General features: G+C 42.4%; 1 protein-coding gene across 5 annotated transcripts in view; it reads left to right on the forward strand.

The window, feature by feature from the left end:
* Positions 1-17,462, forward strand: part of afmid (arylformamidase) — a 62,320-nt gene that overhangs the window by 41,684 nt on the left and 3,174 nt on the right. For all 5 annotated transcript variants that reach the window (XM_080209496.1, XM_080209501.1, XM_080209498.1 and 2 more), the window contains 7 exons: positions 2,501-2,605; positions 5,295-5,343; positions 6,532-6,617; positions 7,174-7,246; positions 11,492-11,589; positions 13,219-13,297; positions 14,235-14,370. In XM_080209496.1, the coding sequence (XP_080065622.1) occupies positions 2,501-2,605; positions 5,295-5,343; positions 6,532-6,617; positions 7,174-7,246; positions 11,492-11,589; positions 13,219-13,297; positions 14,235-14,370 (626 nt within the window). The remainder of the gene's footprint in view (positions 1-2,500; positions 2,606-5,294; positions 5,344-6,531; positions 6,618-7,173; positions 7,247-11,491; positions 11,590-13,218; positions 13,298-14,234; positions 14,371-17,462) is intronic.

Raw genomic sequence — 17,462 nt, forward strand, 5'->3', positions numbered from 1 at the left:
TTGCTCCTTTGTGTCCTGAGATATGTAAGTTAGCGGGATTAGTGGGTAAATATGTAGGGATATAGGGGTACAGCCTGGGTGGGATTGTGGTCGTTGTAGGCTCGATGGGCCCAATGGCCTCTTTCTGCACTGTAGGATTTCTATGATTTTATGATTCTAAGTCTACACTGGCTCTTTGACAAGAGCGTCTTCTCCTCTGCCCTCTTCCCAAAACCCCGCACATTCGCCATAGCTAATCCATCTAATCTACACATCTTCGGATACTCGAAGGAAACCCACACAGACATGGGGAGAATGTACAAACTCCACAAAGCACCCAAGGCTGAAATTGAATTCAGGTCCCTGGCGCTGTATGACAGCAGTGTTGTGCACTGTGCCCTGTTGAAGTGAGGCTTTTTAAGAATCAATAGGGCCACCCCTCACCATCAGCAGGGGAGATAGCATTGGCAATCTATCTTTTTATGTTAAAGTTCCCTTCAAGTGGATTAGTGCACATGCATTCTTTATTTATGTAATGCCAAGCAAACAGAAGTTGAACTGTGTGACTTTCATTTTACCTGGTGTGCTGAATGTTTTACGTGCTGCAGAGGGAAAAGAACAGTTTGCCAACTCAACTGAATGACAACTCTCAGTGTGAAATCTGTTCTGACTACAAAGAAATTAAAGAAGCTGGCAGGTGGATGGAAAAAATTCCAGTCCAGATTACAAGGGAGTTGAATTGTTTCTCACTCAATTCCAATCCTCACATTAGACATTGCAGGGCTGTGGGACATTAGCCATTGCAGGGCTGTGGGACATTAGACATTGCAGGGCTGTGGGACATTAGCCATTGCAGGGCTGTGGATTCAGACTTAAAAAAAAGTAACAGATGGCTACGGGCAGCAACTCACACACTAGTAGTTACCTGCAGATGACTCAAATTTATATTGGAGAGATTTGAACTCATGGGGCAGAATTTTATGCTGCGCTGCCAGCGGGTTCGTAGATGGTGGTAGTGACTATTCACCTTCACTAAGAATTCTAGCATATTATGGTTACAGAAATCAACACCTTTTGTATATGTGAAAACAAATATAGAAAATAGTTAAGTGGTAATATAGGTAGAGTTAATTATTTTATGCAACCAGGGAAACAAAAAAAAGTAATAAATACATAAAGAATGAGGAAAAACAAAGACGTGTTTCCAGATGAAAATACAATTTTTATTAGGGGCAAGGAGTAGAGACCAATATCTCTATAGTGGCAGCACCGTGGCACAGTGGTTAGCACTGCTGTCTCACAGTGCCAGGGACCCGGGTTCGACTCCCGGCTTGGATCACTGTCTGTGTGGAGTTTACATGTTCTCCCTGTGTCTGCGTGGGTTTCCTCCAGGTGCTCTGGTTTCCTCCCACAGTCCAAAACATGCAGGTTAGGTGCACTGGCTGTACTGAATTCTCCCTCTGTGTACCCAAACAGGCGCAGGAGTGTAGCGATTGGGGAATTTTCATAGTAACTTCATTGCAGTGTAAATGTAAGCTTACTTGTGATTAATAAATTAACTTTAACAATGTATGATCCCACTGGTGACCTCTCTGAGGAATCTGCCAGTGCTGCTCTGAAACTGATCATCAACAGATCTACAAGTTACCGTCAACAACTGGACCATCAAATTGCCTTTACTTCTTGCGGAGAAGCTTTAGTGTTATTTTGTACTATTCCTCGCAACACTATCAAGATTGGAAGCTGAGTACATGTAGAATGGACAATTGCATCCCACCATTCTGCATAGCTACATTGTAACTTAAAGGTTAGCTTCTTGCTTTTTTTTTGTAAAGCCCTACAGCAAAGTGACACAGTTCCACTTTGCCCTCAGTAGCATTGTGTTCTGGAAATCAGAAACTGTGCAGAAAAGAGGAATAGAATTCACAATCCCTCTTGATTTGCTTAGATTAGTATTAGGATCATGAGTTCCTCCACAGCAGTTCAATGGCATGAAGGAATTGAGAGGGGATGCCTGCTAGATTAGGATAAATATGTCTTTGGCCCATTTCAGCTCATCATTTATAAATGTTGTAGAATACTGACCCCACCATATTCTCATTACATCTTTCCTATCCACTTTAATAAGCAGATCAGACCTCAGTTAAATGTTCATCAGAATGATATATCTCTGACTTCCTCACTACTGCGCAAGGTGTCAGCCCAGAATATATGCTTGTCTCACAAATTTCTGACTCTGAGGTGACAGTGCTGCGAATAGCCAAGCTTGCAGGTCTCCATGGTGCCATGAGTTCTGACGAAGAGTCAGCCAGACCCGAACCGTTAGTTCGATTCTCTCTCCACAGATGCTGTCAGATCTGCTGAGATTTCCCAGCGTTTTGTTTTTGGTTCAGATTCCAGCATCCGCAGTATTTTGCTTTTAGCTTTCCAATGTTACCTTTCCAATGGCTACATCAAGGTTACGGCTTCTAAAATGGATGCTGTATATTTAATCTCAAATCAAGCATTTTTTTGCTTTCAGGAACTGAAAAAGGCCAAAATGTTGCACAGACCTGGTTGGACATTGCCTATGGACATGGTGATGGTGAAAAATTAGACATTTATCTACCTCCAAATCCATCTCCAGGTTTGTGGAAGAATATAATCCAACATTAATAAATTTTCATAGAATCATTGGAGGCTATTCAGCCTATCAGCACTGACAACAATCCCACTCAGGTCCTATCCCTGTAACCCCACGTATTTACCCTACTAATCTCCCTGACACCAAGGGGCAATTGAGCATGGCCAATCAACCCAACCCACACATCTTTAGACAGTGGGAGGAAACCGGAGCACCTGGAGGAAACTCATGGGGAGAACGTGCAAACTCTACACAGTCTCTCAAGGCCGGAATCAAACCCAGGTCTCTGGTGCTATGAAACAGCAGTGCTAACCACTGTGCCACCATGCCACCCTTATAGTTGAATGCGAAGTCAGTTTGGATACTTGCTCTTTGTTTTTTTAATATATATAATTTTGGTGCTTCGTTAACATTATATTTTTTGATGTGCTATAATGTGAACTGCATTTGGCCTGTAATTTTATCTTTGATTGTTTCCTCCACTCAATTCTCCAGACATCACTTACTTCTTGGTTGAATCCATTTCCCTAGGAATGAACCTTAACCTGGGTATCCATTCTTCATGTAGAAACTTTAACATTTTACCTAACTATTGGATTACATGGGACATTGCACTGGAGTCCAATTCCATTTAACTCACCTGTGTGACAGCATCAACCAGAAGGGAGGACTGACCATTTTTTAAAAGGTCTTGCCCCGTTACATCTGGCAAAATACCACCCTTACCACTCCATGGCTGAGAGAGAATCTCACAATTCTTGTGGGATCAGATTTTGGGCATTCCTGGTCTGTGTGACTCATTATCTCCCTGGGTATGCACTGGCTGGTCACGGGAGTATCGGTATTCCTTCTGCTGTTGCGATTAAAGCAACCAAGCAGTTAATAAAATGCAACCAAGCAGTTAATAAAATAAAAGCTGGCAGGAGGATATCTATTAGCTCTATCCTACGGACAAAGTAGTCTGATTTGTGTGACACCAACAATGTTGAAGCATATCTTGACCAACTACATTTTGGCTAATAAAATGCACAACTAATTATTGACTTATTCTTGTGCTATTAAGAAGTTTTGCTGTTAAATATTCTCAGTGCTAGAATTTTTCACTCTTATATGTTTCAGAAATCAGAAAGCCTGATTAATTGCCCTGGCAACCCAATTTGATTGGTTTGTGAATTTCCAATCCTATCACCACAAGTTAGAGGCAAATTTTTATCTAAAATCCTATTGATTTAGTCTTCCACTCATTGATTTTGGGGATTCAGTTCCAAATAAACTCTGCTTGTTGACTACTTATTATTGTGAACCAACTCTTTACACCTTCTTGCCCAGAAATACTGATGAGTTGTCAAGGAGGTCATGAGGAAACCCAAGTGCAAGAATTGGCAAAGAGTTAATGAGAAAATGGCACAATTTCCGTGATGCTAAGAAAGACATTGTCTAAAATCTGGATCCAGTGTCTTTAATTATAAAACGCTTTAAACAACATTGGAATTATCTTATTTTGCGAAATAAAAAGAATCAGTCTATTAAAAGCAAGCAACACTCGAAAAGAGGAATTATTTTCCATTTAAATTGCTTCCCCAATAAAGCTTTCAGAAGATTCTTTCTTCTGGTGAGGTAATGTTGGTTCGAAATTCGTTGGCTAGTTTGGTTACAAGGTTGGTTAGAAAGCAGAAATCACATCTCTTGGACACCAAATAGTTAAAGTACCTCTTAGGCTTCTCAAGCAGTCAGGTCACTTTTAACGCTGGATGCAGATTCCAGGGATAAAAAATATTATATGATTAGTAGAAGGAAAATTCAAATAGGACTGGTTTCCTTTGCCTGGTTGAAGATATCTGGGTTAGACAACCTCTACACTTTCTAATATTTGCATGCTAGTGGGAAATTGAGCAATAGAGAAAGAAGTAACAAGGCTCTAACCAAAATTAATGAAACAATAACTGGAAATTTCCTGTCCATCACGGTAATTGTAGCGGGTGGGACAAAAGATATAGCAGATAATAGTATCAGCATCATAGAATCCCCACTGTGCAGAAGGAGGCCATTCGGCCCATTGAGTCTGCACCTACTCTCTGACAGAGCATTCTACCCAAGACAGAACCCCATTCAGTCCCTGTCACCCCACACATTTAGCCCACTAATTTATGCATCTTGGGATACTAAGGGACAATTTAGCATGGCCAATCCACCTAATCTGCACATCTGTGGACTGTGGGAGGAAACGCACACAGACATGGGGAGAACATGCAAACTCCACTCAGACAGTGACCCAAGGTTGGAATTGAACCCGGGTCCCTAGCACTGTGAGGCAGCAGTGCTAACCACTGTGCCACTGTGCCATGTGACCATTAAAGGCCCACAGACCTTGGGCAGGAATTTCAGTCATCAGGCATATGTGGCAGGAAACTCCCGCCAAAAATATTAATTTTTTGTAAGTTAATGTATTTTGTATTATGTCAGCAAAATAAAATTGAACCTTCTGCTAACTTCTACCTTCTGGCCAATTTCTGCTCCTAATTTATTTATCATTGGGTTGAATGTTTGTGTGTACTTTGGCTTTGTATATGTAACGTGTTGACATTGCATGTTGGTTTCATTAAATGCTTTGTAATATTAACCCAGATAGATAGAGGTAATGGAATTGGAGTGAAGGTTGTCTAACACTAACTTACCTTTGGTAAAACCACAGCTCCTGCTCTACTCATCTATTTTCATGGAGGTTACTGGCAGCTGCTGAGGTGAGCAATGTTGAAAGTTTGTTCCATTCTACAATATATGGAAGTCACCTATGGAGTTTAATCAAAGATAAAATGACCTGGGTAATGATAGAGACCAGACAGAGGAGAGTAAGAAAGAAATGAAGATGGGGGTGGGTGATTCTCCCAGCCCCCTATGCTGCTTTAGTAGCGCAATAAGCTGTCAGACATCTGGGAGGCCATTTAGCGGGCTTCTTGCTGGGCGTCACAGTCTCCAAGATTCTCCAAGATTTTTGGAATAATCAGCTCCACGCGCTAACTTAAATATTTCAATTAACATATGCATATCATTAGTGGGCCCAGGATTGAAGACTCTGGACCCCCTGGCCTCTCCTCCCCTGCCAGGAGTGGTTCCCCCCAGAGGGGTTTAACATCAGGAGAGCATGTGACCTGACTCTGTTGGAGGGAAGGGAGGCCATTGTGTCTCCCTCAGGAGGTTTGGGGTGCCTCATGGGTAGTTCCAGCCTGGCCCCCGTCACTGCTGAAAGGGGCAAACTGACAATGCCATCCAGGTGGGGGTGGTCAGGCCTGTTGGGTTTTGGGGTGCTGAGGGTGGGTGGGGGCGGGCAAGGAGTCTGGGGGGGGCTAGCCTTGATGGGGAGTGAGAGGAGGGAGCAGGGAGACCGGGGGCTGGCCTGGGGAGGGCAGGGGGACATCGGGGCTTGCCCAGAGAGGTCAGGGAGGCTAGCAATCGGGGGAGGTGGGGAGATTGGAGTGGCAGTGATGCGGGGTTGTGGGACTGGCCAGCGGTCAGCGGGCCAGCAATGCAAGGCTAGTGCGCATGTACTGATCTCCACTCTGACAGATTGGCACACGCACAGTGGCCCGCTCAGCTCTATGCTGCCAGCCTCTCCAACAGGAGTAGGCTTGCCCACTGATTTTCAGAGTGAGTCATGCTGGGGTACTCTGCAGTGCTCAGACTGTGGGAGATTCATTCTGAAAATCAAGCTAAAAAAATTGGCAGGAGTTATTCCAGTTTTCATGTGAAGTTTTTGGGGAGAATCTCCCCCATGGCATCTAAAAATAGTTTCTGAGACATTATGGGAAACAAAGATAACAAGAGTTCAAGACTATATATGACATACTTTGGACATTGTATGCTACAGTTTGTTACTGCTAGACATAGATAAATACTTTAATGGATTTATTCCTTTACATTATTGTTTGCAGCAAAGACTTGTCTGGTTTCATGGTACCTCCACTGGTTAAAGCTGGAGCAATTGTTGTTGCTGTTGAATATTCCCTGGCACCAAAAGGTAGGCACAGGTCTAGCAAAACCAGGCAACATGGGGTTTTAAACTTTTACCTCTCACACATTTGCCCTGAAATAAATCCTAATGTAACTATTAAGTTACTCAATTGACAGCAGTATGTTTATTACCAAAATTGCAAACTGATACCGTAAAAGTTAAAATTAAGCCTTACTTAAACATAGAAACGTAGAAGATAGGAGCAGGAGGAGGTCATTTGGCCCTTTGAGCCTGCTGCGCCATTCATTACGATCATGGCTGATCAGCTGCCTAATCCTGCTTTCTGCCCATAAACTATACTTCTTTTCCATCTGCATTTGTTGCTGTTCTCTTTCTTTTGGTTTTATCATACTTTATTTCCAGCACTGTTCAAATTCTCCTTTTTAGAAATATTAACTGCCTTATTTAGATGAAGCAGATGTTTCTGGGTTCTTGTACAGTATTTTACCTGACAAAGCGACTTCAATGTTACACTTTTGCTTTAAATAATAAAATGCTCCTACACCATCTTGAAGTCTGCATGAAACTAAATCCAAATTACATTCCTATTTTGGATTTTCAGGTAATATGGACTTAATTGTGTCTCAGGTCCGACGTAGTGTAGCCTTCATCGTGCAGCAATATTCAGCTTTGAGGTAAGATTTGACAAAATCTTATTTTAGAACGTCTGGGATTATTGAGGGGCTGCCCTATTGGAATGGCAGTGGCTCCATTTTGTAGCCATGGAGGACAGGATTGTTGGACTGCAAGTCCCCTTGGACACTGTAATCCACAGACATAGCGGCAGTGGACTGAGCTCGCATGGCAACAAGCTGACTAATGTGGCACTGCAGCATTTTGAGTGACTGTTATTTGTGCTGCGATTAAAGTTCTGACATTCGCCAATAGATGTTACATTGTGCTTGATTTCACATGGGGGTAGACAGAATTGACCGTCATTTACAGCCACAGTGATAAATATTCCAAGCTGGTCTCCTCCGCGCTCCTGGGCATTGACAGTGTTCCCAATTCAGCATGCATTTTCTTTTGCATACTCATAGAATCCCTATAGTGCAGAAGGAGGCCATTCAGCCCATTGATCCTGCACCTTCAACAATTTCACCTGGGCCCTATCGCTGTAACCCCACATATCCCCCTGACTAAGGGGCAATTTAGCATGTGTACTTCATTAGTGTTCTTCTGTAGGCTGGCTGAACATTCAAGTCCTCATGTGCACCCTCTGACACGTTGGCATTAGCCCTTGCCCCTGTCCTGGCCACAAGTCACTCCTGTCTACTGTCTCATGATGTGGAGATTCCACCTCTAATCAGTGTGCATTGTGTCAGTGTCTGAGCTGGTGGCTATAAAGTGTCTTTGTCATCACTCTCCTCTCACTGTTGATGCCTGGTTAGGTTGCACCTCTTGCGTATCTGAAAGGCGAATGGTGCAGGGTTAGCGGTGAGAGGAGTGTTGGAAAACAAGAGGGGAGAATGCTTGACCATGTGAAACTAGTACATTAAAAAGAGTTATGGGATGAGGAGGAAATGGGTCGTGAGGTTAGTTCTGAGGGTACTCCCATCTTCATTGGTTTCAGCTGTGCTGTTGTCCACAGCCTCAGCAATGGCTATTCCAGTAATGGTTAGCACTGTCTCCTGCATGGGGGTAAGGACCAGCAACTATGCCTGTCCTCTTAGTTAGCTTCTGCTGCCTCCAGTTGCGTGTCACCAGATCCTCCTAGAGTGAGTCGAGTGTGTTGTGCAATCTGTTTGGATGATGTAGGTGTCACTACTAATGAGGTGCAACATATGGATGTCAGATCTGAATTCTTATTGACAGATGAATGGCGGGGCAGGCTTGAAGGGCTAGATGGCCTACTCCTGCTCCTATTTCTTATGTTCTTATGTTCTTATGTTGGACTATGATAAATTGAGCAGTGTCTGCAGTTGGTTGGACTTGATGTTTGAAGATGCTGACTTTTACCTTGAGATCATTGAATTTCTTATGGCCCTGCATCCAGGTCCTCAAGACTTGACCCCTGACACTAACCTTCATCCCTATTTACTCCCACTGCTTTTTAACTGTGTTTCTCCTGCCCCAACTCCACCCCTGTAGATGCACAATATCTCTCCTCCCTTCTTTCCACCAGCTCGCCAAGATCTCCAAAGCCGCATCCAAAACATGTATTCTCCCGTGTTGTATCATTCCTTTTTTCCAGAACAGATTTACTCCCTGCTTGACTTCCAGCAGTTGCTCCAGCTACAAGGTACCCTGCCTTTGAGAGATACAGACTAGGTTTAAGCAATGCAGGCCAGTTTTAAGCAGTAGTCTTAACCAAAGCAGACTGGCTACATGCAGAGATCATAAGGAGGCAACACAAAGTTTGGCGTGCTGGTGAAGTTATCCTATTTTCAGAGGATATTGAATTCAGCCGCTATTTTTCCACTTTCTGGAAAGACTGGAGCTTTGGGCCCTAAGTAGAAGATAGTTGCTAGTAGGCCCAATAAGGAATTCGGGAGAAATGCCTTTACTCAGAGACTGGTTATAGAATGTCTGATCTGGGTTCTTATTGTTGGTACTGCATAATGGGGCTATGGTAGATTGTGCAGTGTCTGCAGTTGGTAGGACATGGTGTTTGAAGATGCAGATGAATATGAATTCACTGTCAGAGGGAGTAGATGAAACTAATAGCATAGATGCGTTCAAGAGGTAGCTAGGTTCACATATGAGGGAGAAAGGACTAGATGGAAATGTTGATGGAGTTGGATGTAGAGGGGTAGGGAGGAGGTTTTGTTGAGCATAATGTTGTCATGTATCTGTTAGGTGGAATAGTCTGTTTCTGGGCTGTAAATACTTTGTAATAGTTTCATGCTGAGTATGCGACAGATAAGTTGTAAAATAAATGTTCATCCTCAAATGCAAAGCAGAAGAGTGCAGTTGATTTAAAGAATGTATTAGAATATCAACATTTTCAAAATGAACATGTAAATAATTAAGGCAATTCAACTTAAATCATTTTAAATACAAAAACATTGAATCTGGTGAATGAATTCATGGTATCTCCTGCCACTGAGCAGGAAGAGGATGCTGGTGTTGCTGAAGTCATCATTGTGCGCATGGAACTGGGAGCTGGTGCTCATTCCACCCATAAAGGTGTGCCCTGTGCCACTGATGTCATTTTGTGCCCTCATTGAACACTCACTGTTTCACCACCTTGCTCACCATCCCACTTGCTACTCAGTGGCGGCACGGTAGCACAGTATTAGCACTGCTGCCTCACAGAGCCAGGGATCTCAGTTCGATTCCCAGCTTGGGTCACTATCTTTTTGGAGTTTGCACATTCTCCCCATGTCTGCGTGGGTTTCATCTGGGTGCTCTGGTTTCCTCCCACAGTCCAAAGATGTGCAGGTTATGTGAATTGGCCTTGCTGAATTGCCCCTTAGTATTAGGGGGGGATTAGCTGGGGTAAAACGTATGGAGCTATGGGGATAGGGCCTGGGTGGGATTGTGGCTGGTGCAACCTCAATGGGCCAAATGGCCTCCTTCTGCACTGTAAGATTCTATGATTCTATGCATTACTTGTTCCTCTACTTGCCACCTTGCTCATCACCCTCTTGCTCACCAATGTACCAACTGCTTTATTATGTGCCTCACTTGATTCTTCATGTGTTGCCTTCCTTGGCACTTTGTTCGCCATCTGTAGATAGTGAGGGAGCAGGGTGTGAGGGAGAAGGAGGCAGTGAGGGAGCAGGGTATGAGTGAGAATGAGACAGTGAGGGAACAGGGTATGAGTGAGGAGACAGTGAGGGAGCAGGGTGTGAGTGAGAATGAGACAGTGAGGGAACAGGGTATGAGTGAGGAGACAGTGAGGGAGCAGGGTGTGAGTGAGAACGAGGCATTGAGGGAGCAGGGTGTAAGAGAAAAGGAGACAGTGAGGGAGCAGGATGTGAGTGAGGAGATAGTGAGGGAGCAATGTGTGAGTGAGAAGGAAATAGAGAGGGAGCAATGTGTGAGTCAGAAGGAGATAGAGAGAGAGCAGAGTGAGAGTGAGGAGGAGACAGTGAGGGAGCAGGGTATGAGTGAGAAGGAGACAGTGAGGGAACAGTGTGCAAGTGAGAAGAGATTGTGAGAGAGCAGGGTGCGAGTGAGAAGGAGACAGTGAGAGGTGGAGAATGGGGTGAGCAAACCCCATTTGCAATCCCTAGATTTGTAACTGATGTTTTGGGATTCAATATTCTGTGAAAACAGCAATTCTTAACCCTGGTGGAAAAACACATTTTATTGATGCTGTACTTGTTGCCTTCACATTGCTCTGTGATATGGATGGTCCTATTTTTAGCTGCAGAAAGCCATCTATGGCATCTCTGGCAGTGAAGTCACAGACACTGGGACTGCATGTCTGAATATGCAGTTGCAGCAAACACAGTCTTTCTTAACCATTCACCCTTTGTTGACCGGTGAATTCAAAATAATGTCAACTCCTTTTTTAGAGATTTTTCTGCTATGAACCATGTGATGGATCCCCGGAGGCAGACACAGCTGTGGGTAAAGCTGATGTCAAATCGGTCGATTCCAAGAAAGTATTTTTTATTAAGTTTATTAGGCAAGAGGGGCCAAATCTCACGCTCCACTCCCTGTGAAAGTAAGTTCAGAATGGCCACCATTTACATACATCTCACAAAAAAGACGACACTTGAGTAGAATTCAATTTTGATGCCAGAATCCACCACTTAGAGCTGTCTCCACACAGCTTTATTTTGAATTGTTAGCAGCAAGGCCAACGTTATTCCAGCAGAAAAATTGTAGTTTTATGGTACTTTTCCAAATAAAATTTTCTTTATCAGAAGGTGTGGAAAGAAGGGGAAGTGTTTTCTGTTTATACTCACTTTTTGCATGTTTTTCAGTGGTGTTTACCTCTGTGGACATTCTGCTGGTGCCCATTTAGGAGCCATGGTACTCTGTACGGATTGGGCAGAGTTTGGTATCTCTCCTGATATTAAAGGTAAGAGCCAGAAGGCATTGCGTTCCTTCAATTTCCACACTTAGCTTTGTTTCAATCATTTTCAATACAATAACAAAAAGGTTCCTAGGGAACTGAACTCATATCTTGTCACCCTGTCTGGGAACATAGTGAATTTCTTTCTTCGATCCCTGAATATTTGATTTTATTTATTATTGTCACCTGTATTAGTATACAGTGAAAAGTATTGTTTCTTCTGCGCTATAAAGACAAAACATATTGCTCATAGAGAAGGAAATGAGACAGTGCAGAACGTAATGTTACAGTCAAAACTAGGCTGTAGAGAAAAATCGACTTCGTGTGAGGCAGGTCCATTCAAAAGTCCGGTGGCGGCAGGGAAGAAGCTGTTCTTGAATCGGTTGGTAGTGATTTCAGACTTTTGTATCTTTTTCCTGACGGAAGAAGATGGAAGACAGTATGTCCGGAGTGCATGGGGTCCTTAATAATGCTGGCTGCTTTTCTGAGGCAGTGGGAAACGTAGATAGAGTCGATGGATAGGAGGTTGGTTTGCGTGATGGACCAGGCTTCATTCATGATCCTTTATAGTTTCTTACGGTCTTGGGCAAAGCAGGATCCATACCAGGCTGTGGCACAACCAGAAAGAATGCTTTATATGGTGCATCTGTGAAAGTTAGTGAGAGTTGTAGCGGACATGCCAAATTTCCTTAGTCTTCTGAAAAAGTGGAGCTGTTGGTGGGCTTTCTTAATTATAGCATCTGCACAGGAGGACCAGGAGGTTGTTGGGGATCTGGACACCTAACAACTTGAAGCTCTTTACCTTTTCTACTTCATCCCCATTGATGTGGACAGGGGCATATTCTCCATTAAGCTTCCTGAAGTTGATATGATCTCCTTTGTTTTGTTGATACTGAGGGAGAGATTATTGCCGTCCCGCCGGTTCACCAGATTTCTATCTCATTCCTGTACTCCATTTTGTCATTGTTTGAGATCCGTCCCACAACGGTGGTCTCATCAGCAAACTTGAAAATCGAGCTGGAATAAAAATCACTTGGACCTTTTAATGAACTGAGTGCAGTAAGATGAAGCATGTTTGTTTTGGGGATGAAAGACATTCATATTTTGGGCATTAAGCACTCTCAAGTCAAGTAAATAGCCAGATGCAAAGTAACCCTACCTTTATTTTCATCCCACTAATGAGTGCTACCTTTAAATAAGTGAAATATAGTATAATGCATTTCAGATTGACCCAGTGAATGTTACCTGACACAGTATCGATATTTTAGTGTGAAATTCTAAATTTTCGTTTATTGTTGAACACAAAGTGAATGTGCAGATACTTGGTGAAAACTTCGACTGGGCCCAACAAGAAAAGTTGATGTTTGAGCAAATCTTAATGGTTAATGTAACATATAGTGGTTTCTTGAGTAATAAGAAAATGTGCAATGTTCTTTTGTTCACACACTAACACACAATATGCTCGAGTCTTTATTGTTTGGTTGAATGACCAAGACTTTTGGACGCTTGAAAGATATTGATGTTTCAAAAAGAATATTGCCTGGATTTTTCTACGCATTATTTGCAGTGTCATTCTCATTTTCCTTGGTCATCGACTGATGGCACAATACAGAACCATGTTTTATTTTTCCACAGGTGCTTTACTTGTCAGTGGGATTTATGATCTTTGTCCAATTGTCCACACCTCGGTCAATGACCCTCTTCAGATGACTGAGTACGTTCATTGAACATTCACTGCTAAGTGACCATGATTAATTTACAAATGACTATTTTTTGCAACAAATTTACAGGTACACACTATTTAAAGCCGATGGTGCCAAGTTCAATGACCCCATTGTTTGCGCCAGCTCTTCATTATTTTGAGTGGTTAAGCATATCCACACTCACCAGTCTGAAAAGCTGATGTAACTTCATACCAATTCAGCAACGTGCTGCTCATTTTATTTTCAGCTTCAAGTTTTTTTTTCAGTTTCTGATAAATTGCACGTTGAAGTGAATGCACTGGATCCTGGCTTACTGATAAAAGATGTCAGTATATTATTTCTATCGAGTATGCTATTGCAAGTGACAATACTTCCACTTAAATTTAGATCTGAAAAGGGGACTTGAGATGTCTGGTATTAGCAACTTACTGGAGTAGAAAATATATGTACTTTATTAATTTATTACTATGAATTATTAATAATTTATCTGGGGTGGCACAGTAGCACAGTGGTTAGCACTGCTGCCTCAGTGCCAGGGACCTGGGATCGATTCCTGGCTTGGGTCACTGTCTGTGCGGAGTCTGCATGTTCTCCCCGTGTCTGCGTGGAATTCCTCCGGGTGCTCCGGTTTCCTCCCACAGTCCAAAAGATGTGCTGCTTAGGAGCATTGGCCATGCTAAATTCTCCCTCAATGTACCCAAACAGGTTCCGGAGTGTGGTGACTAGGGGAGTTTCACAGTAACCTCATTGCAATGTCAGTGTAAGTCTACTTGTGACTAATAAAAAAATGACTTTATAAAATTGGGCCAATATGTTTGAATGAAATTCCTATGTTTGTCATTTTAACAAAATTGTTCATCCTTTATTGGCAAATATAAGTTTTGATGATGGTCAGAATAATTTTCTCTCATCATATAACTCTGAAATTAATACCTTATAATTTAATAGGAGTGATGCTCTTCGAAATAGTCCACTGCAGTTTGTGAACATCATGAAGCAACAGGCTGGGAACTGTGAGATTGTAGTCTCTGTGGCACAGCACGATTCAGATGAATTTAAAAAACAGTCTCAAGGGTATTACCAGGTACACACTCGTTTTATATATAATGTTTTTCATCTGTCTCACTTCCTTTGGCCCTATTTTCCTACCTGTTGTTCACAGCTATCCAAAGTAGAGGCTTGTAGATGTGCTGGACTAATCAAAATGATAGATATATAACATTTTAATTTATTTTTTCAACTTGCTGTCCTAGTAGAACTGAAACTGAGCCGTATGTTTTAATATTGCCTGGCTTGTGGAAGACTGTATTTAACATTTCATGGCAACATGAACAGATTCTTGGGTCTCTCTCTCTCTCCGGGTCTGAATGTAAATTTACCATGGCTCTTTGAGAATATTATTACAATCCCCTAGAGACCGATAACTTTTAAAAAGAGATATGGGAGCGTATTTTCCTGTTGCAACAGTCACAGGAGTCGTAGCGGGTAAGGGGCGGACCATGGAAAGATCCGTTGACTTGGGCAGGATTTTCCAGTTACGCGGGGGTGGCTGGAAGGTCCAGCCCAATAATTTACCAATGATCTATGTATAGATTACACAGGATTTCGCATTTTAAGATTTCTACTGTAACAAATGAACATTGACTAAATATTACTTCATAGGCAACTAATACATTAAACTACAGAAAATGTATTCCACAGTAACTTGTTAACACAATCATAAACCTTATGCCATGTTCATCCATTACAACAATATAGTCTTGAGTTTAAAGTCAAAGTTGCTCCCAGCTCTATCAGGATCCCACCCTCCTGCTTCATAAAGCGAATTGTCCCCGTGCCCTTTTAAACAAAGTCCCCTTTACTCAACCTCTTGTCCTTAATTGAATTGAGTTCTTTTTGCAAGATTGCCTCTAGTGGTTCTGTGGTCTCTAACTCTTTACAATCAATCCTTGTTTTCTCTAACATGGCTCCATTCTCACCAGCGCTGCATTTGGTGATTAACCCAAAAGCTGTTGTTTTCTTCTGTCTAACATTAGGGTTAAAGTTGGTGCCTGTTGAGGGGTTTTTCTGACTGCCTTGTGAGTTTGTAAGGAACAGCTGCCTTTTCTTCCGTGTCAAGTGTTAAAGTTCACATTCAAAGGGCTTGACCTGAACTTTCCAGCCCTTCATGCCGGTGGGATCTTCCAGTCGTGCTGAAGATGCATCCCCACTATAGATTTCACAGCGCAAGGGATGTATTCAATGGGACCCTCCACCCCCAACACCCACTCCCCACAACACCTCCTCCCCCCAACACCCAACACCCCCTCCAACACCCAACACTCCCCTCCCCCTCCAAACACCCAACACCTCCCTCCCCCTCCAAACACCCAACACCTCCCTCCCCCCCCAAACACCCAACAATCCTCTCCCCCCCAAGACCCAAACCCCCCTCTCCCCCTCAAACACCCAGCACCCCTTCCCCCCAAACACCCAACACCCCCTCCCCCCATCACCCAACACCCCCCCCCAAACACCCAATACCACCCCCCCACCTGCATGGCAACCAGATTAAATGGTTGACAGGCAGAGTTCAGTACAAATTCACACCCGCCCACACTTCAGGGTTTTCTGTTTTATCTTAAGTTAAAAGGGACACTTTAAACATAACCAATCTGATTTGTCAAACAGTTAAAATAATCTTGGTTCATTTTAGTTAAAATTACAAGTTTAATTGATATAATTACGGCAATCCATCTTTTAATTTGTTTTATTACTGGTAGAACTGTGCTGTATGCCACATTGAAAAAAAAGAAAAAAATCAGCAGATCATGAAATACACATTAAACTCTTTACATATGAAAACAACACCTATTTGAAGATATCGCTGCAAGATTGGTTGGCTCTGAAATATGTCCGTCATGTACTGTTTCCTATATCATGTTAAGACTAGTTAATGAGTCTGCCTCTCATTTTGAAGATTGTACAGTATTTTATGCTTCCATTGTCTACAATTTAGTCTAAGAACAATTCAAATCTACTGAACTGTAACCCTGAAAATACTTTGCTAGAGACCCAAGCCCAATCTCACTCATTATGAGTCCTGCAATGATGTTAAAAATTGGTTACATTATTTTTCCCTGTAAAATCTAACATTTTTTATAGAGCATTTTTCTCTTAAAGTGTACAGAATTACATCATTAAAAGCAGTGCAGATATACAGCACAGCTCTCTAGATTTTAAAATTACACTGGCACTGTCATTCTGGTAATTTAGTGAAGGAACATTGAAAACACTTTGATTTTTATTGTTTTTTCATTTAAAAAACAGTAATCACTTTAAATCAGAAACTGACTTCTTGAATGGGGAGATGGTGTGTCTTGTAATAAAATGGCAGTAAAAGGGGGCTAATAGACTTAAAAAGCCTATACAAAACATTTTAATAAATGTATCGATTAAATCAGCCTTACCAGTACAGTTGGAATTTCACAGGCCTACAGTTACAGTAATCCAACACTTTTACGCTTGCTTGAAAAAAATCTTTTGTTTCTTCTGTGCAATTTTTCCAGTTCCCAACTCGATATCCAGCCTAGGAGTCAAGTAGCTGACTTCTAGCCAGGGTTCTGTTTACAAATAGATCATAGTGAGAATGGCCTGACCTTGCACTTTCGCTGATCTGACTTCCATTCTGTTGTTCCTGGACACCATGGCTATGGTTAAAAACTTCAGCCTGCATTTTTGCAGGGACAGAGAAGGGCTTCACGCCTTGGCCAAAATAGCGTCAGAGCCCAGAATCTGAAGATCCTGCCTCTGAACCCAACTCCCACCATTCCTGTAGGGGAGAGGCTGGGAGGTGTTTCACACCTCCACCGTTTATGGAGGCAGTAGTACATTTAAATAAATGGCTGCCTTCAATCAGAAGCAATTTTGTTACCAGGATTTCCAATAACTTGGACCCTAGGCGTTTGAGGAAAAGATCTACACCTACAAAAGTTCTTTGGAGAAGTCAGGTACCCTTTTGGAGAGGTCAGTTGTTCCTTTGAAGTGGCCTGGCTGTATATTTGGGGAGGTCGGTTACTCTTTGAGAGAGGTCCATATGGCCCTTTGGGATTGTTAATTGTAGACATGAATTTGCATGAAAAGTGAAGAAGTTAATGCTCTAATTGGTAGGAGCTCAACATTTACCACAATTGCTTT

Source organism: Carcharhinus amblyrhynchos, chromosome 21 (genome assembly GCF_965287045.1).
Source record: "Carcharhinus amblyrhynchos chromosome 21, sCarAmb.v2.hapA, whole genome shotgun sequence".
Lineage (NCBI taxonomy): Eukaryota > Metazoa > Chordata > Chondrichthyes > Carcharhiniformes > Carcharhinidae > Carcharhinus > Carcharhinus amblyrhynchos.